This window comes from Halichondria panicea, chromosome 12 (genome assembly GCF_963675165.1).
Source record: "Halichondria panicea chromosome 12, odHalPani1.1, whole genome shotgun sequence".
Lineage (NCBI taxonomy): Eukaryota > Metazoa > Porifera > Demospongiae > Suberitida > Halichondriidae > Halichondria > Halichondria panicea.
The window spans coordinates 5,069,027-5,089,904 of record NC_087388.1 but is presented as its reverse complement, the minus strand read 5'-3'; the positions used below and the strand labels follow the sequence as shown (position 1 = coordinate 5,089,904).

General features: G+C 41.8%; 2 protein-coding genes across 4 annotated transcripts; one reads left to right on the top strand and one right to left on the bottom strand.

Annotated features, from left to right (window-relative positions):
• Positions 1 to 247: 247 nt before the first annotated feature.
• Positions 248 to 8,825, bottom strand: LOC135345235 (ubiquitin-like modifier-activating enzyme ATG7). Its single transcript, XM_064542632.1, has 18 exons — positions 8,620 to 8,825; positions 8,340 to 8,394; positions 7,857 to 7,974; positions 7,103 to 7,180; positions 6,451 to 6,564; positions 6,001 to 6,138; positions 4,808 to 4,896; positions 4,505 to 4,626; positions 3,919 to 4,009; positions 3,127 to 3,358; positions 2,711 to 2,840; positions 2,339 to 2,534; positions 2,050 to 2,164; positions 1,784 to 1,899; positions 1,323 to 1,401; positions 1,011 to 1,091; positions 663 to 782; positions 248 to 394 (listed from the first exon to the last, which is right to left on the bottom strand). Exons 1-18 carry the CDS (start codon positions 8,780 to 8,782, stop codon positions 362 to 364), a joined length of 2,070 nt encoding a protein of 689 aa, XP_064398702.1. The 5' UTR covers positions 8,783 to 8,825; the 3' UTR covers positions 248 to 361.
• An 87-nt stretch (positions 8,826 to 8,912) lies between these two features.
• LOC135345244 (mucin-6-like) lies at positions 8,913 to 20,720 on the top strand. 3 transcript variants are annotated; one of them, XM_064542647.1, is made up of 8 exons: positions 8,913 to 9,103; positions 16,256 to 16,308; positions 16,598 to 16,725; positions 16,872 to 17,637; positions 18,374 to 18,523; positions 19,136 to 19,249; positions 19,631 to 19,810; positions 20,082 to 20,720. In XM_064542647.1, exons 1-8 carry the CDS (start codon positions 8,991 to 8,993, stop codon positions 20,348 to 20,350), a joined length of 1,773 nt encoding a protein of 590 aa, XP_064398717.1. In that variant the 5' UTR covers positions 8,913 to 8,990; the 3' UTR covers positions 20,351 to 20,720. The 3 variants fall into 3 exon arrangements, with proteins under 3 accessions (XP_064398717.1, XP_064398716.1, XP_064398718.1); XM_064542646.1 differs by having other exon boundaries at positions 18,371 to 18,523; XM_064542648.1 differs by lacking the exon at positions 8,913 to 9,103 and adding an exon at positions 11,015 to 11,173 and having other exon boundaries at positions 18,371 to 18,523.
• Positions 20,721 to 20,878: the final 158 nt, after the last annotated feature.

Below are 20,878 nucleotides of genomic sequence, written 5' to 3'. Positions count from 1 at the left end.
GAAGGTACATGTGTGTTTCATTTATGCCTCGGTGCATGCATGTATGTACGTATACAATAACTTGTTTAGAAAAAAACATGAGAAAGCAAAGAAATTAATAACTCATTCGAATGGTGGAATATTGTCGTAAGTGCTACATTTGGCATCTCTCATAGCAGACCTAGCGAGACTATACAGGTACGTGACAGTGGAGGAGCGCAATAACAATTACTTGCTCATGCAGTTGCTCACAATCATAGTTCATTGCTTCGAATAGATAAAAATATATAATTATCACATTAAATTAAACATGCATGCATAATAATACACTCTAAATTCATACTTTTACTTATTATTTTGTTGTGATGCACATTGCAATTGTCTAAACTTCTTCATCTTCACTCAGTTCCCAAACCTGTATGAATGTGAATGGGTTCAAGTGATTCAATTGATGGTGTATATAATTATACATAAAGAGCTCACACTACTACATGCGCATTCTGATCATGAGTTACAGCGATTGGAAATTAAGTATAGAACTCCTCTTAACCGCCACCCCCTACTGTGATATAAAGACGAGGCATCCAGATCCCAAATAAACAATTTGGAATGAATACTTTGTGCTAACGGCCAAAACTTTGTTCCCTAATGTGTCCGTTAATTTACAGTAATAGAGTACACACCTGATCATCGTAAGTCTGGGCGTACAGCTGGCTGAGTCCAGTGAGGTCCTCCAGATAGTTGGGACAGTTGAACGCTTTCAGAAGGAAAGCGAACCCTTCGGCCTGGTAGGTTTCTATAACCTGAGAAGAGAGAAGGGTAAAAGATGAATTGGGAGTAAAAAATGCAATACCTATGCATAATTATGTCTATAGAATTAACATTGTACTCTATAGCTGTGACTGAGATTCCACAAATGTTATTACATGCATTGTATCTACATTTAGCGTTGGCTAGCAACCATAAAATCATTTTATTACATGACTAATGCAGTACATGTAGACCTATATAATTGTAACTGGTTGACTCACTTTATCAGAACATGCTGTGCACATGTCAAACCTCCTGCTCGCTGGTAGCACGTGGTGGAACCGAGACAAGAACCCACGAATCTAACGAAAAAGAATATAATTATGGTATATAGTCAGTGCATGAATCAGCATACGAGATCTAGTATAATTATTAGCTCCTCCCTAAATGTCAGAAAATTCATCCAAGTCCAACTATATATTATACATGTAGGTTAGCATGCATATATAGACGTAAACCCTGAAACCTCAATAAAAATCCCATAAGTGTCATTATAGCGGTTCCATTGCATGTATAACTATGGTAACACTCACCTGATGTGGTACTAGTCCCAGTACTGACTCGCAGTCAGTGTCATCCTCGTCAGTCAGGTTCTCAGAGTGAGCCAGACCTCTGTGAGGGGTAGTGTGTGTGTGTGTGTGGGGGGGGGGGTCAGACCTCTGTGGGGGGTAGTGTGTGTATGTGTATGTGTGGAGTGTGGAGTGTCAGACCTCTGTGGGGGGTAGTGTGTGTGTGTGTGTATGTGTGGAGTGTGGAGTGTCAGACCTCTGTGGGGGGAAGTGTGTGTGTGGGGGGGGGGATTAATCATGAGTACAGGGATGCCACACTTCATGAGTTGGAACTATTATTAATACAATTTGTACAGTGCATGTACAGTGTACAGTAGAAGGATTTAGTTTGCCTGCTCAGCTATAAACAAAAGACCCACTTTACTTGCGTGGGTAGCTAGCTATCGCTGCTCTATGAATGTTTAGATTATTGTCCCTCCACTCACTGATCGGGATGTTGCACAACTCCCATGAGCAGTTCCACTACCAGTGCTGCGGCTATCATGGACAGTCCTGGTCTGGACACTGTGCACATCTGGTCCAGCGTACGGTCACGAGTGGACTGCATGCATAGAGTGGGAGGGGGGAGGAGGCGAATAAAACACAAGTGAATAGGTCTATAGTTATAGGCTTCTGTTTTTAATAATGTTGGGCTACAAAATGCGAGGGTTAGGGCTCACAAAGTTACAAAATTAAGTTAAAGAGAGCTTACGTCAGTGGGTGCTACAACATCACTACAGAAGTAGCAGCCGAGATCGTTGCCAGGTATCTTGGCACTCAGCTGACCAGAGGGGCCGGGGTCAGGGGTCACCGTGCCAGGGGGAGGCCTGAAAGAGGAGACAAGGAAAGTGACTTACGATACATACACACATACATGTATGTATGTGAAGTGTACACTCAAACAGTCTAGTGTGAAGTACTGTAAGGGTATTTGAACAAACAAATAATGGTATGCAGACAATTCCGGCCTATAAATAGAACAGATTGACCCCTCCCCTCACCTGAACCCATGCCTCATGACCATGTACGTATCAAAGCCAAGAGCAGCATTGACACAAATCTTGGAGTAGTGACAGGCTAGTAGAGTGGGCAGCCAGCGACTCTCTCTAGTGTCCATGAGTAGGAACACAACGTCATGGTCCTGGATGAGTGCTTGTAGTTGCTCCACGTCTTTCCGTACCTTGTCTATGGCCTTCTCTGTGAGGTGTGTGTAGGGTGAGTGGGTGAGGGTGCTTAGCGAGTGAGGGGGTGGTGGTTAGTGTGTGTGTGCAGTACGTGGGTGGAAACGTGGACTCTGGGCCTATAGCCCATAATACTTGTATTCACCACCCACACACACACACACACACACCCATACACATAGTGACACTCACGCTCTGTGCCGGTGTGATGACCAGGCATGGGGATGCTAAGCTCCACCCCCTCAGCATTCACTCCGGGAAAGATGAGTCTCAGACTCTCAGCAGCTGCCAGTGCTTTCTTACGTCCACCGCCCACACAATCCTGTAGAGAGTTTTAACATTTGAACAGTGCTAGAGATGTCAAATTTGCTCAAGTTTCGTCCGCAGTGCTTGTATGTACAGTGTACGTATGTACAAATTCGCTAAAGTATGAGTACATATAATTATGCACATCATTGATACAACAACCACATTTGCCATGGAGTGATGTGCCCAGAATTCTTTTGGCCTAAGAGGTTGTTATTTTGGTTAGTCCAACCATGACCACTGACCAGTGTGGGCATATCACTGATATGTACAACAACCACGAGACAGACAACTCCACTTACCTCGAAGGTGAAGAGACTCTGCCTCACAGGATTAGAGTAAGACACAGTTCCATTGTCCACCATTGTGATCTTCCTCACACCCCAGCCTAGTAGACACCTTGCCACGTTACAGCCGAGGGTACCTGACCCCAAGAGGAGGCAGCGAGTGCCTGAGATCTTGGCCAGGTCCAGGGAGGGTAGGAGACGCCAGCGCATGAGCTTGAGGTTCAGGTCCACAGAGGACTCAGAGAGTCTGTGTGTGTGTGGGGAGGGGGTGGCGGTGGTGTGAGTGTGGAGTGTGTGTGTGTGTGGGGGGGGGTGTGTGTGTGTGGGGGGGGTGGTGTGAGTGTGGGTTGTGTGCAGTGGGTAGTGTGTGTATGAATGTACAGTCAATCTATAGCACATGTGATGAATGTGCTTCTACAGTGAATAGCTAGAGGACGCTTATACTTCTGGGCCGGGTAATTAATATTTATTAGCTCATGTTACGTCTCCTTTGCTGTCCATTATAGGAAGTACATACATGTACCTTGTATGAGAGGAAATTAGTAAATAGTTCTGTAGAAATTGTTAGGTACACACACGAGGCTTATAAAGCTCTTGGTACAGCAGTCATGTATTAACATTGCTGGGGACGTTTATCAAAGGTTCCACTGTACACTTGATACATACACAGGTATATGGCAATTAAAATTCCTAAATGAAATCACAATATGTCAACTGTTCCTACGGACATCAAAGCATTATTCCCTATAATACGGTATGACATTACAAACAAGCGTTGCTTTCACAATTATTATCACATATCTTCACCTGACAGGGTCCATGGAGGAGCTGAGGTTGACCATCTTGGGGGCCAGTTTGTTCTTGTCATTTCTCTCCCAGCCCATCACTTTAGGCAGGTCTGCAAGCAAGGGAAATAATTATATACTATTTGTGTGATGATTTGATACATTGAGTACATCATTCAGGTGCCCACATTTACTGGTAAAAAAATAATCGACTCTGTATCATTACATGCAACCATATTGATCTCTCGGTGACTACTCAATGGATGATTTGTGTTGCTGTGGCCTGGCATACAAGCGCCTGTGGTCATGCAAGGGAAACCCCCTATACAGGCTCAGCCTGGCCTGGTACGTCCTAACAATTAACCTCTTGTACTGTAAGTGAGTGGTACACAGTATGTTGGCTTGTAAGTTTTTACCGATCCCTATGAAATGGGAAAATCCCTACTTGCATGTAGTTGCGGTAGGGAGCTTGTACAGTTTTAATTTAGGTTGTTAAGTGGTACAAGTTTTACCTTTTACTTTTCATGTACCTTAAGGGTACAATAATTATACATATATGTGAACAATTGATACCCCAAACACAAACGCATGTGCGTGCATGTACACACCTGTTGATGACATTTTGGTCAGCTTGATTCCCTTCACATATAGACTGTGGCTGTTGACCCTCCTGCCCTCTCGAGTGTAGTCACGGTAACAGAGGACATCGACCATACCCACCTTATCACCCCTGCACGGAAAACGAAAGCAAACAAAAATTAACCATTTTCATATAAACAGCTACGTGGTTTACACATTAATTAATTAAATAGGTATGCATGCTGTATCTTTAACAAAAATTAGCCTAGAAGGTACACATTATTAATTATAATACAAATCGACTACACACTCGATCATCATTAATTTATTACCATTGAGCTGCGGCCATGATGAGGTAGTTCCTGAGTGGCCAGCCGGGGTTGCTCTCCAGTGTGCTGGGGTCACTGAACCCTAGAATCAACTGAACAGAGGAAAACAAAACAATGAAAGGAAACAGTTGTCAAGTATTTCCCAGGGCTTATTTCCTATCTGAGATTCCAGCGTTTCAACGTTTGAATCCCTGGCATTTAATCGAGGTCAGGCGTTTGTTACAATCTGGCGTTTAGTCGTAAAGGGAATACGACGTACAGTGTACATGTACATGTGTGTGTGCTTGGGAACTCTAGTTATGGACATCTATTATATGTGTATGTACGCAGGACATGTACATGTATGTACACACCGTTTGGTCAGTATACATGTGTCATGACATCCTCTACAAAGATGAGGGCAACAATTACATGTACTAATTTCCTCTAGAAACTGCAAAGTAGTTTATGTAAATAGAAATATTATCCTTAATTAGGTATCTCCCCATTATAGTTTCAGACATGCTCTTCCTCTCTGAGCTACGTGTGCGGCCCCCAGGGAAGTGCCAACCAGCCAGACCAGTGGAAACTGCAGAGGAAGCTAGCTAGTCTGACCGGATGTACAACCATTGTCTAGTGGTGTGTGTGTGTGTGTGTGTGTGTGTGTGTGTGTGTGTGCGTGTGTGTGTGTGTGTGTGTGTGTGTGTGTGTGTGCGTGTGTGTGTGTGTGTGTGTGTGTGTGTGTGTGTGTGTGTGTGTGTGCGTGTGTTACTGTGCCAAGGCTACTACACACTATGAATGATTGTGCAATCACAAGAACACTAGTTTCATGTTAATGTTTTATGCTTGTGTTGGGATCACCAAGCTACAGTAATTACACCAACCTGTATTGTACCACCTAATACAGAATTAATGTAAAATTAAGGAAAAACAACGCTAGAATTTTTGAAACCCTGGAACACTTTCATGATTTACTGAAAGCCTAAAACAAGCTCTTTCAGATGGTATGTTTAATCAACATTTTTGAGCGGACTCAATTTCACACTTCCTCCAAATCATTAGCTCATGTACGCCTTTTTCAAAACGACCCCAAAAAATACCTTAGATTTTGAGCTACCAGAAACCAACAGAACCCAAGTTATGCCATAGACAATCAAAGTTCATCAACTCACACTAGCTATTATAATACCTACAAACAATACATTGGTTCTGAATACCTTGTCTCCATTGACGGCTTTATCAAACTCCCTAAGTGAGAACACAGTGATGTCATCCCCCTCCACCTTGACCAGGAAGAACCCCACTCCTGGGTGATCACTACGAAACTTGTCATACGAGACCTCGAGATTTGTGAGCTAGGGGTATAAATACAAGGAGGTACGTAATGAAGAAGAGGAATGATGTAATTGATGCTTATTTTATGTATACAGGTACAAATCACACTATCATAGTACCTGTTTTTATGCTGTAAAACATTTACGGAGCTACGATAGATTTTAAACATTATACAAATTGTTGAGGGGGTTATAATTATTGTACAAAACCATACACAATGCATTATACTGGTGGCTGGCCTTTAGACTGGTACACTGTAGTTTAGGGGTGCAGTGCAGTATAGGAGGTGTACATGCCCTCCCCCTCACAAAGCCTCTACTTAAAGGACTAACCTGCTTCTTGCTCCACACATCTCCCACACCACACACACTGTCACAGGTGAACGGCTCAGCTGGTTGAAGAGCAGGGAAAGCAAACCAATAGTAGAAGTTAAACTTCTTCAAATCCTAAAGCAAAAACACACACACGTTTACATTGAAGAGGTTGATACCAAAATATATTTGAATGAACCAAATCAACAGAAAATTTGACCCTTTGCAATTTAACTACTGCGTTCTGGCAAGGACCGTGTGTATTTACTAGTAATAATTTAGGTTTGCGGATTTTAAATTGATCAACCCTCGCAACGCTCACATATGTTTGATGCTCGCAAACATTCTAGTAATACGGTAAGAGCATATTTCCAACACAGTGAAACCAAAGGACTGCAAATAATCGAGACTGTCATACTGTCTAGCAGTAATTATATTAATGTCCCTAAAAGTAGACCAAGAGGAGGAGAAACTCAGTACCAATCTCTCTAATGAGACACCTTTCTTCAAAGGAATGAAAATCGAGTAATTCGATCAGTACAGCACAGGACAGTTTATAAACACCAGTAATTGTATTGAACAACAGCTGAAATATTCACTTCAATTATAGTGACTGAGGCACTGCCTGGTTGTTGTAATAGAATCTGGGAGCTACGGTGATGAGCTAACTTACAGAAAATGTGAGAAGAAAGAAGCTCGTGAGAACAGAGGGATTGTCCAGAACAGCACCACTCTTGATAGCCTCCCATATCTGTTATTGTGTGTGTGGCGTTTGTAACCGTCAATACCACATTATAGTTATGCACGTGTATACGTGTGATAGTTTTAGAAGGGTTCAAAACTATACAATGTAATACCACCATGCCTTGCTAATTATCAAATTAGCATTTCCTAGAGGTAGTGAAGCTACGAAGCTGTTAAACGGTACCACCACCATTATACATGTAAGTGCTTCCAGTCCTATACATTTTTGGGGGGAAGGAATCCAATGAGATGCTGTACAATTGTTCTCACACTGCATGTATTTGTGCTGAGGCTTCCTGTTTTCCCCAGGGGAGGAGATCAGAATAATGCCACCATTATGCATCACAGTGCCAGATTGGGTAAGCATTGTTTTCTTTATCTCGTGCCAAATTAAGGCATTGTGTACACAAACTGACGAGGTCTAGTTGTGTACACACACACACACATCACATGTGACCATGTTGATACTCGTGTGTACAATGATTTATTATGCTCCCTTGGCTTGCATGCAAAAATAAAACATGACAATGATGTCGAGGCAGTACCACGCATAAATACAAGACTATACGCTGGCAATGCGTTACTATAACAACAAGTGTATATGCTTGCACAGTGCGCTACATGGAGATATTTTAATCCCACATTGAACAGCTAGTGAGGAGGCATATTTAATTCCGGCTGACCTTAGCAGCTGTGTTGTCAATGAGACTCTTCTTGTCGAGAGTCTTAAATGAGTCGATGGTGTTAGTGTTGAGGAGGCAGCCAGGAGAAGGAAAGGCATTGGACGGATAGCTGCCTTTCCTATGGGGTGAGAGGAGCTGGTTAGATGCACTGTGCATGCATGGAATTAATGTTGAAATCAATGTTATGCTGGGGCAAGATGTAGCTTAGCTGGTTAGGGCCTAATGAAAACAGAAAACATTGAAATTCATCACGCAGATGGAAAGACCCCGTTTATGTCTGGGTGTGTGAGTAATTGTATTATAGCGGTCTGAAAACGATGGTGGTAGTCTCTAGGGCTTTATACACAGTGAAAGTGACTGTCACAGAGAAGGGTGGGGAGAGATGCTGTGTTTAGGGTCGGTGATAAAATAGATATTCAGTTTCTGGTCGGAGATTTCCCTTAGGGCATTTGTGGTTGCCAGTGTGTGTGTGTGTTAACTTACTCTTCAAATGCGCAGTACTCGAGGCTCAGATGTGACGGAAGTCCCGGTTGAGCAGCTAATGTGGTCAGGGTGTGAGGGTGGTGTGTGTGAGGGTGGTGTGTGTGTGGTGGGTGTGAGGGTGGTGTGTGTGTGGTGTGTGTGTGGTGTGGGTCATTACAGTAGTGACACATTGACCGTATGCAGTGCATAATTTATAAATCATACCAGGAGTGCAAACATGTATAATAGACATTAAATTTTCCCCGCCCCCCCTGCCCCTTGATCGAGTATCTCAGCTCACAGTTGAAGTAAGATCCAAAGATTTGCTGCTGCTCTTCACTCAGCTTGTACTTCTCTAGCTTCCTCTGTCCCAGCTCATGCCAGAATCCCGTCTCTAAGCGGCTCACAAACGGCAGAAACTGTAAAATACTCTCTCCTGCAGACACGCCTACCTTTTCAGCCATCTTCTTACTTGTGTATGATTTCCGTAACACTCGAGTAGATCTATACGGAAAACATAATATTTACGTATACTATTCCCCGCAACTTGGAGATTCCCTCCGTAAACTTCAGGAACAAAAGGCTATGAATATAATTAGCTTGCTATTTACTACTTGTACAAATCAATCAAGACATCTCAAGTGTTTTAGTCTTCTCTAAAAGCAAGCAGAAATGGAGACCAGTGCAGCGAGTGTGTCTCGTACAGGTAGCTTCAGGAAGAGAGCTTTGGAGGAGAGGGAAAGCTTGGATATGGACGTGGATTTGCTGCCATCAAAACACGAGAGGTATGTCCATGAATGCACAAAGACACCTTGCTTTAGAGGTGCAGCTGGGATATGATGCATGGTCTTATGTGCTCTAATGCTTGTACATTAATGCTGACTAGACTGTGTAATTTGTGTGTGCATAAGCTAGCTAGTATGCTTGCTCAAAATTAATGGTAAAACCCCTGAGAATGAGCCTTGTGTGCAAAGCTTGTGTTGTGCTCCTATCTATAGTAGATTCATGTGTGGTGTGGTGTAACTGATTACTGTACCGTACAATAAGCCAACATTAGTCATGCACAGAGACCCAGTTATCGTGAATAAATGAGGCTGGTCAGTATTGTATTTTTAGTAAAGCCAGCATTGCGTAGGTGCCTGAGATCGAATTTCACAGTGTCAACTTGTGACGATCTCCTATGACGCCTGGTGCTTTAGCTCAATGTTGATTTGTTTTCATTTGATATTTGATCGTGCTCCACCCTCCATAACTATAATCAAGCTCACTTCATTTTATATTATAAGGGCAGCTTAAGAAATGAATTTATTTCGTTCACCTTATAAGTTTTCATCGTTAAGTGCATTTTGGACTTTGATTTATTTAATGGGTGGTTTCTTGATTGCGTATAATGGCAGACAATATCCACTGGCTACCTCCAGCTCTCTCTCTGGGCTGGGTATTCTGTTACAGACATATTTATGTTTCTAAGAACAACCAGTAACTGTCCGTTACTGATTGCACATTACCACTAGTTATGCAGATATAGACGCCACCTTAAATATCAATTCCTACCCCCTGCTGTGCTATGCCCACATCAATTGGTTTTGAATTTCTATATATGCAATATATTTAATGGCCACTTACGCTGCATGCACTGTGCTCCAAACAGTAGCTGGACGTATGCATATATACACCTATTCATTCAATAGCTATTTGCCACTCCGATAGAATGTGATTGGAATTTCTCACTTATACATGTGAATAGCAAATAATGCAGTGTTTCCCCTAACTTGTGTGTGTGCTGAATAGCCGTCTCTGTAGCATCCTTCTTTTGAAGTAAACAATACATGTATGTGTCGATAAAATGCTTGCAATGAGAAATTCAGTAAAAACACAGCTTCTACTGGAGATGACATGCACGGTACTGCACGTGTTTCTTTCGTAGTTGTTGTTGGCTGATTGCAAGTAAAAGTTTTCACTTGTACACTTCATATCTTGGAAATTGGTATGTGAGAAGGTGACCTGTTGTAATCACTGCTAATGGACTGAATACCTTGCGTACTAGATTCACATTCTATAAGCTAAGATTCTTCCCTGTGTATTTAGTAGAGTTTCTTTTATGAAACGCTGACATTTTCATGACATTACCACGACATTACAGAGTGTTAACTTTGTTTCCATGGTAATGCATTTTATAGGCATCCTAATGCTCTTTATGTCTTTTTAAATATCGAAATGTGTAGTCTGAGAATTTTTAATGGCAACAATCGTCGTTTAATGTCACGTAATCAAAGAGCCACACGGGTTTTTGATGCCCCAATAATTGCTTCCTTTGCTGTGTGTCTGCTTGTGGGCTCATTTGAGATAAGGAAAAATCTTTATCACCACCTGCATCAGGGCTTGCATTCTTGCAGAGGAGTGTGTCGAATTGTTGCGGTTTTGTTGACAATAGTTGCAGTGGGCCTCAAATATGTACAGGGAAAATGGACAGTGTTATCTTTAGAGGCGGGCTACTATAAGTGTTTTCGCATATACATGTCAGCAGGCCCCAAAAATTCTCCATAGTATTAAATTTTGGACCAATGTGTTTATTAGCAGGCAACCTATTTTATTATAGCCACCATAATGTCAGTCTGCTGTCTGAAGGGTGACCGCTATAAAATGCTGTTATTAGGTACAACTGTCTAATTAGATGATCACTATAATTATAAAAACAAGTTTCATTAACCCCACTGACACAGTATACACAATCGTGTAGACATTCTCATTAGATGTTGATATACTAAAGCTTTGCATTCCGTACATGTTTGTGAGCTATGGCTTGTCAACACTCGAGTAGCTGTCCATTGCCGCCTCTCTTGTCACAATGTCTGGTATGTTTGTATTTGGACAACCCATCTGTTAAAGCAACAAACCTGTGTTGTTTTACACTCTATAAATACTTTTTTTTATTTTCAGCCGCTTAATTAAGGCATGCAAATCAAGCTAGGATATTAATGAAGTTTTACTTCCATTGTTTATAGTTGAACCTTTCAATAAGCTAAGCTATGGTGGCAGGTGTGTGCCATTAGTCCTCACAATAGATGCACCCATTAAGTGCAAATAGCTGTAAAATGCGTTGCCACCTATTAGGGATGTTTGGCATTCCATGTTTCAATTATAACCCCCGGGCCAATATCTGAGAATGTTGTTTATTTTATAAATAATAATTATAACACGTGTGTGTCATCGTGTAGAGTGTGAACATTAATTTTTCTGCTATTATTGAAAATACATAACTGGACAATTGATCTTATGTGAAGATATTTGCCATTTGATTGTGTTGTTCTAAGTCGCTAATCCACTAATTCCTGATAGTCTATCACCAATTCCATTGAGGAATCAGCACTTTCAATGAGTCCCTTGTTGAATAGACCTGTTGTCATAACTCTGTCTCACTGTATTGCATTTGTTGCCACCAGTTTTTTTTTCAGACAAAGTAATTTTCTTTGTCTTTTAGACTCGTTTCTCACCAGACACGTTTCAATATGGCAATTCTGTTTTGTAGTTGTTGATCTGCCATTTAGCAACACAATAGATCAATCGTGGTTGGGGTCAAATCTGTGTTTTCATTACACCCAGCTTTCACAACACACATGCTCAGAAAATTAATTGGTACGAGACAGTTCGCAAGTTTGTTACGTGATTATCAACGATCATGATTATTGGGAAATGTTTTTTTTATTCTTGTGTATGCAAGTCCATGGAGATTGTTGTTATGACAACCAAAAATAACCACCCCTAGACCAGATTGAAAACAGCCACTACTTCGAAAATTCGGGTATATCACTGACTAGCTGTAGTATAGATTGCAAACTGCATGTAGCTTGCATCATATCAAGGCACTAGCTCCTGATAATGTCTAATGCACAACTGCTAGCAGTGCATTTGTCAAGTTTGCGAATAATTAATTCATCATATAAACATTGTTAGCTCACAGATAGCTAGGCTGTTACAGCATACTTGGGTAATATAATTATAGCATATAATTGACTTATAATTAGGCTGGCAGCAGTTAGCTAATAATACCAGCCGCTCATAACAACAATCAAACTAATAATTATCGTAGCCGAAAAACCTTTACGATTGAATCAGCCGAGTTTTGATGCCTGCATTATTATAGGGTCTAGACTAGCTGTGTAGGTATGATTGGATATAGGTAGCTATGTGATCGGACTCTCCCTCCTGTTACAGTAATGATTGCCTGCGAGTATAATCATGTGATGTCATGTGCTGTGAATGTGCTGTGAATGTGGTTTGGCAATTCCCAGTGTGTTTGGTCTGTGGTGTGTGTGGTGATGCCATTCCCATGACATCACTACAGTGAGTGTGTGGGCGGCGTGAAAGTAACTCCCTTTGATTCCGAGAGACTCCTTTTGTTAAAACTTAAATACCCTTTAAATTATATCCTGTCTCCGATAACACTGGAATTGTTGCTATATTGAAGCAGCGCAAGCGACCTTGCCTACCTTTACCTGCAGTGCAAGCAGCAACCACAAAAATATTACCCACGAATGATAAACACTGCTCAACCACCGATGTTTTACCACCTCGAAAATTACCGGCTAAAATAATACGGTGTATCAAAGCAGCTCAGAACTTTGTTAATGTACGCACAATACAAGACGTTGTTTGTATAGTTGTATTGAGGCCACGTTTTAGATGCCGTTGTGAGATTTCTATTGCTTGGTTATTTAGAGTGCTGTGTATACGAGGAAGCTGGTCATAACCTCCAGATAATAACAGCCAGGTGCTTTTGTTGCTGTTTATTTTCACAAGGAAACTATAATTATATAGCTTGTTTTTATGGGGTTTCAGTAATCATGTCATGTACATGGGGGATAGGGGGATAAGGGGGTAGGGTGGTAGGGTGGTAGGGGATAGGGTGGTAGGGGATAGGGGGGTAGGGTGGTAGGGGATAGGGGGATAGGGGGGTAGGGGATGGGGGGATAGGGGGATGGGGGGTAGGGGGATAGGGGGATAGGGGGGTAGGGGATGGGGGGTAGGGGGATAGGGGGGTAGGGCAAGGTTGAAATAAGGGATTGATAATTATAATTATGTAATATTTATAAAATTAATGTGCGTGCATGTGGTGAAATGCTTACTGAGTCTGTCTGTGTTTTGATTGGTGTCGTCTCTGTTGCTTGGCAACGAGTGGCTCGGATTACCAGTTTGTGCTGAACTTGACAGACGATAGGCTTGCTGATTAGCAAATTGCCACATAAAATGAGTAATACGAACTAGCAACTTCCGTTCTTAATGTAATTGTTTTAATTAGGGTTCTAGATTGAAAATTAGGATCAATTAATTTGGTAGGCTAACAAATTTAGCTTCTAAAATTACGTTGTTCTATAATTATATACAATGTAAGTTGCTGCTTGGCATCTCTGTTGTTTTGATATCATATTTCTTAAGTGACGGTTTTGATAGCCTTGGAAGTAATGAAGTCACATCCCAGCAGGGCAGCTACTAGTGTGTGTAGCGAGTCAGTGCTAAGCCAGGTGTGTGTGTGTGATCCGTGGTCTCGTATATGTACAGTGCCCTGAGCATTGCATGTGTTGTGGGCCTGTGTGTGTGTGTGTGTGTGTGTGTGTGTGTGTGTGTGTGTGTGTGTGTTGTGGGCCTGTGTGTGTGTGTGTGTGTGTGGGCCTGTGTGTGTGTGTGTGTGTGTGTGTGTGTGGGCCTATGTGTGTGTGTGTGTGTGTGTGGGCCTGTGTGTGTGTGTGGGCGGGCCTGTGTGTGTGTGTGTGTGGGCCTGTGTGTATGTGTGTGTGTGTGTTGTGGGCCTGTGTGTGTGTGTGTGTGTAGGGATGTGCCCACACTGGTCGGTGGTGGTTGGTACTATAATAACCACCTCCAGACAAAAATAACCCCCTCTAGATCTTAGGTCTATAGTTGATCTAAATTGCCGGCCACTTACGGAAATGCTGGGCACATCACACGCTGTGTGCGTGTGTATAAAGTAATTTGAGCTCTTTGTTAATAGGGGCTATAGCTTTTTGCATTTACTTTGTTTACTAGCTCAGCAATGGCTTCCTTTGGGTGTGTTTGTAGTGGTTTAATTGTGGCCATCTGATGTTGGTGGATTACTCTCCCCCCCCCCACACACACACACACGCACTGTGGTACACTTCACTACCTTGTAAGGGAGTTATATCAGCTCGGGATAGTCCTCTCTATGGTTGCACAGAGACGAAAATGTTGTTTGATTTGGTTTGCATATACTTGTAGGTGTGCATGTACTGCGCCAATATTCCCTCATCAAATTGTCTACTGTGTAGGAAAGATTGGATTAATATTATTATTGGCACACTTGCACTTTTAACATTACGCAGGGAACGTGATTTCTATAGACATTGCAGTCATGCATTAAACATGTACGTGTGTTTCTCATTGTTGCTTTGAAGTACTTTTATAATCGATGATGGTGAAATTGCTGTACAGTGAAACCTACCTACAGCTGTTGCCCTTAGGCAGTGGCTGTGATAGGTGGACTGCACCCACAGGTTGAAGCACATGCTATGGAATCTCCATCATTATCCTGAGTTTCATGGTACATGTAGTCTCGAGTACTAGCGTGTCCTCACAAAAAGTCTAAAGTGCTTTAACTAATAATATGATTATCAAGACAATGTAGCTAGTGCTGTCATATTAATTGGGCACTTTGGCTTATCGTGAAGTGAGGCATTCAATAAATCATTGGAATGCAATTTTCAGCCACTTTTATTTGTGTTTGCCTCACAGGTGTGGCTACCTCACTTTACTCTTTATGGGTATTAGTGAAATTTTCAGTTGATTACTTCACTTGGCCCATTATTAGGTGTGTCTTCAACAGAATGTAATGCGTGGTACCGTGAGATTGTGTTCAGTCCCTAGTGTACTGTACACACTGTCTACACAAGGTATTGTCAAGTTGTGTCTGCATGTTCATTCAACAATTCAGCGAAAAAATGAATAAACCACTATAGTAGTCTGTTTAGGGATGTGCTCACACTGGTCGGAGGTGGTCACTGCATGTTCATTCAACAATTCAGCGAAAAAATGAAGAAACCACTATAGTAGTCTGTTTAGGGATGTGCTCACACTGGTCGGAGGTGGTCACTGCATGTTCATTCAACAATTCAGCGAAAAAATGAAGAAACCACTATAGTAGTCTGTTTAGGGATGTGCTCACACTGGTCGGAGGTGGTCACTAACCGCCTCTAGCCCCCCAAAATAACAACCAAAAATAGCCACCCCTAGACCAAATTGAAAACAGCCACTACTTCGAAAATTCGTGTATATCACTGACTAGCTGTAGTATAGGTTGCAAACTGCATGTGGCTTGCATCATATCAAGGCACTAGCTCCTGATAATGTCTAATGCACAACTGCTAGCAGTGCATTGTCAAGTTTGCAATAATTAATTCATCGTCTGCTTATAATTATAGTAGGTATACAGTACTTGTGCAAATTGCCTTAGCCATTTGTTCTTATTAGGGAATAATTTATGCTAGTACGCAAGTGTTCGACTGTCTAAGTGATTGGGTGTGGGGGGGTACAATGGGTTTGTGTAGTGTGGCTCTACCTTACCTAGTAAGGTGGCGTAGTCTCCTTGGGGTCAAGTACAGTCGAGTGTGTACGTTGTACATCTGCTTCTGTGTATACATAATGTATGTGTACACCTCGTGTGTAATAGCTCATATAGCTAGGGGCCGGTTAAGTTGGTGCTAAATGTACCATTCATAGTGATAGCTATAATTGTAACTGTATCTATATACAGGGTTGCATGTTTATAAGTGTCAGGGATGTGCCCACACTGGTCGGTGCATGGTGGTTGGTACTAACCATCTATAGACAACCAAAAATAACCACCCACTTAGAAAATTCTGGAAATTATACTGACATGTGCCCCCCCCCTGTCCCTGTCCCTGCAGAGCTCCCAGTGAAAATGAGATGGACGTCAGTGCAAACTCAAACACAGTGCAAGGTATGAATCTCAAGGTCAACCAATTCTCAACAATAATTTACTCGTTTATTGGAAAGAATGTATTGTGGAATGGACCTACCCAATGATACAGTCAGTTAGCAATGCCTCTGCTTGAGTGAGTGCATGCCTAGTTGTCTGGCTTTGTGGAAGTAAACTGATAGTTTCCTAGCTCTAATACATTGCATTTTTCTAGATAATTTTAGGATGGCATACATGTAATGAGAGAATAATCTACATGACTGTAGGTATACTTTTGTGATAATTATTCTTTCTCCTTCTCTTTTTATAGATGAGATTGAGGCTCACTTTCAACGCAGTTTGGCCCAAGCCAAGAGTGGAGCACCACCACTCACACCCTCACACACCCACACCACACACTCACAATCATCACATTCTCATCAGCCCACAGAGAAACATGTAAGTGGTACAAAGGTAGTCTAGTCGCTGAGATTGTACAAACATTAGCTGCATCAATAATAGTAAAACATTCATTTGATGCTACAAGACCTGTCAATAACCCCCACCCCACACACACACACACACACACACACACACACACACAGGCACGAGTCACAACATCACCGACAGGCTCCACGCCCACGCACGAACACGAATCACATCGAATCGTCGTCGCCCTTAACAACCATGCGACCTCACCTCTCGACCACTCCTCGAGGCAGTCACCCACCACCACACTAGCCAACGGACTTCAAACTAACCTACCCGTACCCGTCAGACCAGTTTCTAAAACCAGTTCAACGAGTGTTTCAACCCCTCGAAACTTGCAGAGATTTTCGCCCCCCAGTGGCGGCTCTCCTGTTAGCACTTCAGTTCATACGCTCCCTATGTTGACTATTCCGTCAGGGGGAATTGTGAATTCAGACTCAGGGGGTACGATTTTATCGCCAGCACTGACCCCTCAACTTGTTCAACAGTTTATGGCCCAGCAGAGTTTGTCCTTCCTTCAAGAGCAGCAAAAACAGCACCGACAGAACCACGTCCATCAGCAACAGGGTTACACGAAGATAAATCCAAATTTAATTACCCAGATACCAAACTTGGTATCACTGAATCAAAACATTTCATCGAAGGGCTTACAGATTATAGACTTAACAAAAAATCAACTTGCCTCATTACCGACACAAGCTCAAAGGTCAATTCAGGGTCAATGTTTGCCGAAACCTCATCCAAATGTTGTGTATGTTTCGAAAGACGGAACTCAAGTTACACCGCTTGTTACCATGGGAACAGGAAATATCGGCGGAGCTCTACGAGTGCTTAACCCCAGTGGAGCTCAATTAAATCCTCAAACCAAAGCAATCAACAAAGGTAAGGTGGATCATTATAATGACCTATTCTGTTGTGTAATTGGAAGATTTGACCTGTTTTTCAAAACTTGATTATCCAGCTGCTAAAAATTGAATCTTAGTTGAACTGTCATGTTATTGTTACCATATCAACACGCTGTGATTATAGAAGTTGTATTAGAGGAGGTGGTTTGATTGTGGCTGGTTGTCAGGTGCTATATAAACTGTGTGTTGGTGATGTTATGGTAATGGCAGCTTGCATAAGGAGCTAAGATCACACACCACTCTTAACTAACTGAAACCGGGTGTTAGCGATCTCTAACTAGCTCAGCTAGAGTACGCTATTATTATAAGGATTTCCTGATTATTTGCAGCACTTATTGTACGCTTGCAGACCGCGTGTACATGTGCTGCATCAGCAACTGCGTGGTATATTCTTTCCCAGTTTATTAAGTCGTGCTTCTTTTTATAGTTTTCAACAGAATCTCTTATGAAATTGTTAATTAATTAATTAGCTTGGCTTCAGGTGTGCATTCCTCACATTAACCACTGCATCAAACTGAGAGCCTCTAAATGAATGTTTTGTTATATTTTCAATTTCCATGGTTACAGCTAGTACCTCAAATGAAATCGACTTCAAACCTGTAGAAGCATTATGCAAATGTAGCATGCACATCAGTTTAAAAAAAATGCTGCTTGTGTGACTATAATAATTATTTTGCCTATATAATTATAGGCTCTCTTTTCCATTGCAGCAGCTTCGTCTACACTGGTTACCGCGACGACGACCCAGCCGACCCCAGCGGTGACGAGCACCCTTCTCTCCAATTCTCAGCTGGTCGGTGGTCAGGGATTTCCCCCTATGATGGTCCCAATGATGGACCCCAACACGTCACAGATGATGACAGGTATCATTATAGGAAACAGATATGCATTGCCCGTAGTTATGTTAGTGTCAGTATACCGTATAGCGTGTAATTTTTGTGGGGGAAAATATTCGTGGTTTTCAAGTTCAAACCCTCGGCGTTAATTTTAGGTTTAGTGTAGCCCCACAGCCTCGAGTCAAAGCTGCCTTCTTAGCTTTTGCTCACTTTTATTCGACAACGAAGCTTTGACATGCCAAATTTAAAACTACTACCTTGTTGTGTTGAGGCTATCCACTGGTACAAACACAGCGCTATCGCAGCCAGGTGAGTAGACTCAGAATACACAGAACGACAGACAGACTGGCCGACTACTATAATCCCGAGTCGCCATGGCGTGGCTCGAGTTAATGTTAAACTTTGGAGTGTGCTTATGCAGTGTATAGTCTATGGGATAGCTTACTCCTACTAATCTCATTAATTGAGTTAATTATAATTATTATAACAAAGTACAGATCTAGTACAAACTGCATGTATACTCTAATTATAGACATATTTGAGTGTCTTGATAATGAGTATTGAAATACCGTGGTTGATGATCAATTGGTGTTGGTTGATTTACATGTATCTACCCCTATAATAATTACTTTTATGCAGGTGTAACCAGTGGTAACCAGATCGTGTTCCTGTCAGCACCGCCGGTCGTGCAACAACAACCTGTCGTTCTTATCAACCCAAATGACCTCTCGGCCTTACAGCAATTGCAAACAGGTATATAGAGCTAAGTTAAACCCATAATTACGATAATCTATGCATGCAAATTAAATCTATCTTACTATGTAAAAAGCTGTGATAATTGCCATCACCTTTATCTGCACATGTTATTGTCTATATAATTACGTGCTGAAATACACTATCCTTTGTCTATGTCACTATCCCCCTCTCTATCTGTCCATTCCTTTGTCTATGTGCTTATATCACTATCCCCCTCTCTATCTGTCCATTCCTTTGTCTATGTGCTTATATCACTATCCCCCTCTCTATCTGTCCATTCCTTTGTCTATGTGCTTATATCACTATCCCCCTCTCTATCTGTCCATTCTTTTGTCTATGTGCTTATATCACTATCCCCCTCTCTATCTGCCCATTCAGGTGGTGTACAGCCCGGTATTAATCTTCTCAGTTCTGGCTTCACGTTCCCAAGTACCTCAGGGGGTCCCGGCTACATCATACTATCCCCGGGGCAGAAGTCCCCCTCATTCGCGCCCCCTCTAATCAACATGGCTCAAACGACAGGGGCCTCCCCAATCATCACCATGGCCATGCAAAATAGTGAGTCTGAAAGTAATTTAAAGTGTTCTTATAATGACACATAAGCAACTAATACTAATACAGTCATGCGTACAAATTCTCGCTGAAGTTTGGCCTTTTTTCTCCTCTTATACTAAATTGTCTGTTTGGTAAAGATCATCAACTTAAAAAGAGTGTATTGCGTGCACTAACTGGTCCGCATAATTATGTGTACTGAATGTGCTGTTTGGTAAAGATCATCAACATAACAACTAATTAAATGTATAATTAATCGCCTGTTTCATATTTGCAGGTTCACCACCTCCCCTCACGGCCACACCCCCACTGCTAACCAAGACTAACCGCGCCTCCCGAACAAAGATACCCCCTCTAGACCCCCCACAGAGACGGACCTCGTTAGACTCAATTTCCCCAGGGGCAGAAGATAACGATGATGTAATGATGACACCTGCATCGGTTGAGGATCATTTTGCAAAAGCTCTCGGAGACCAATGGTCAAAGTTACAAACTGGAAACGATTTCAACGGTCACCCAAGATCCATACAAACGGCACAAACATAGAAATACGTTACACTCTTTCAAACTGCATACTATACTGCTTCTACAGGTGTATATAATTACAGTCGCTATAATTATAATAACTATTATTTGTGTGTTCAAATTTCCATCAAAAGCTTTATCATTTTCATTTTACACTATTTCTGGCAATACTTTCACTGCTGTGTCTTTAGTTTCATCTTTTTATTCTCCTTTGTCGCACACAAACCCCCCCCAGCTCCTTGTTTCAGTGCAATCAAGTCACTAATCATTAATTGTCTTTCTCTATTATAAGCATCACTGCTTCACAGGGTGTGTATATGTGTGTTTGCTGATTACTAAAGTGATGAGTGATGTTGACACCGAGTCTATCGTATAATGACTTGATAAGAAATGCTAATTGGTGATGGGGTATAAGTAATAGCCTATTGCTATAGTTATAGCTAATAATTTTATCTTTAAATTAAATTATGATAGCTAGCTTCACCCATTTTTTCGCCCCTCATGCATTATAATTATAAACAGAAGAATGCACAAAGCAAAAATTATATA

What these genes read in the sequence shown, in the direction of transcription:
- LOC135345235 (XM_064542632.1), bottom strand. Translation starts at nt 8,782, where the DNA reads ATGGCTGAAAAGGTAGGCGTGTCTGCAGGAGAGAGTATTTTACAGTTT. An exon ending in CTTTGGATCTTACTTCAACT is followed by an intron (nt 8,395 to 8,619) that starts GTGAGCTGAGAT and finishes TGACCACATTAG; the next exon opens with CTGCTCAACCGGGACTTCCG. An exon ending in GCACAGCATGTTCTGATAAA is followed by an intron (nt 783 to 1,010) that starts GTGAGTCAACCA and finishes CTCTCTTCTCAG; the next exon opens with GTTATAGAAACCTACCAGGC.
- LOC135345244 (XM_064542646.1), top strand. Translation starts at nt 8,991, where the DNA reads ATGGAGACCAGTGCAGCGAGTGTGTCTCGTACAGGTAGCTTCAGGAAG. An exon ending in AAACTCAAACACAGTGCAAG is followed by an intron (nt 16,309 to 16,597) that starts GTATGAATCTCA and finishes CTCTTTTTATAG; the next exon opens with ATGAGATTGAGGCTCACTTT. An exon ending in AACCAAAGCAATCAACAAAG is followed by an intron (nt 17,638 to 18,370) that starts GTAAGGTGGATC and finishes TTTCCATTGCAG; the next exon opens with CAGCTTCGTCTACACTGGTT.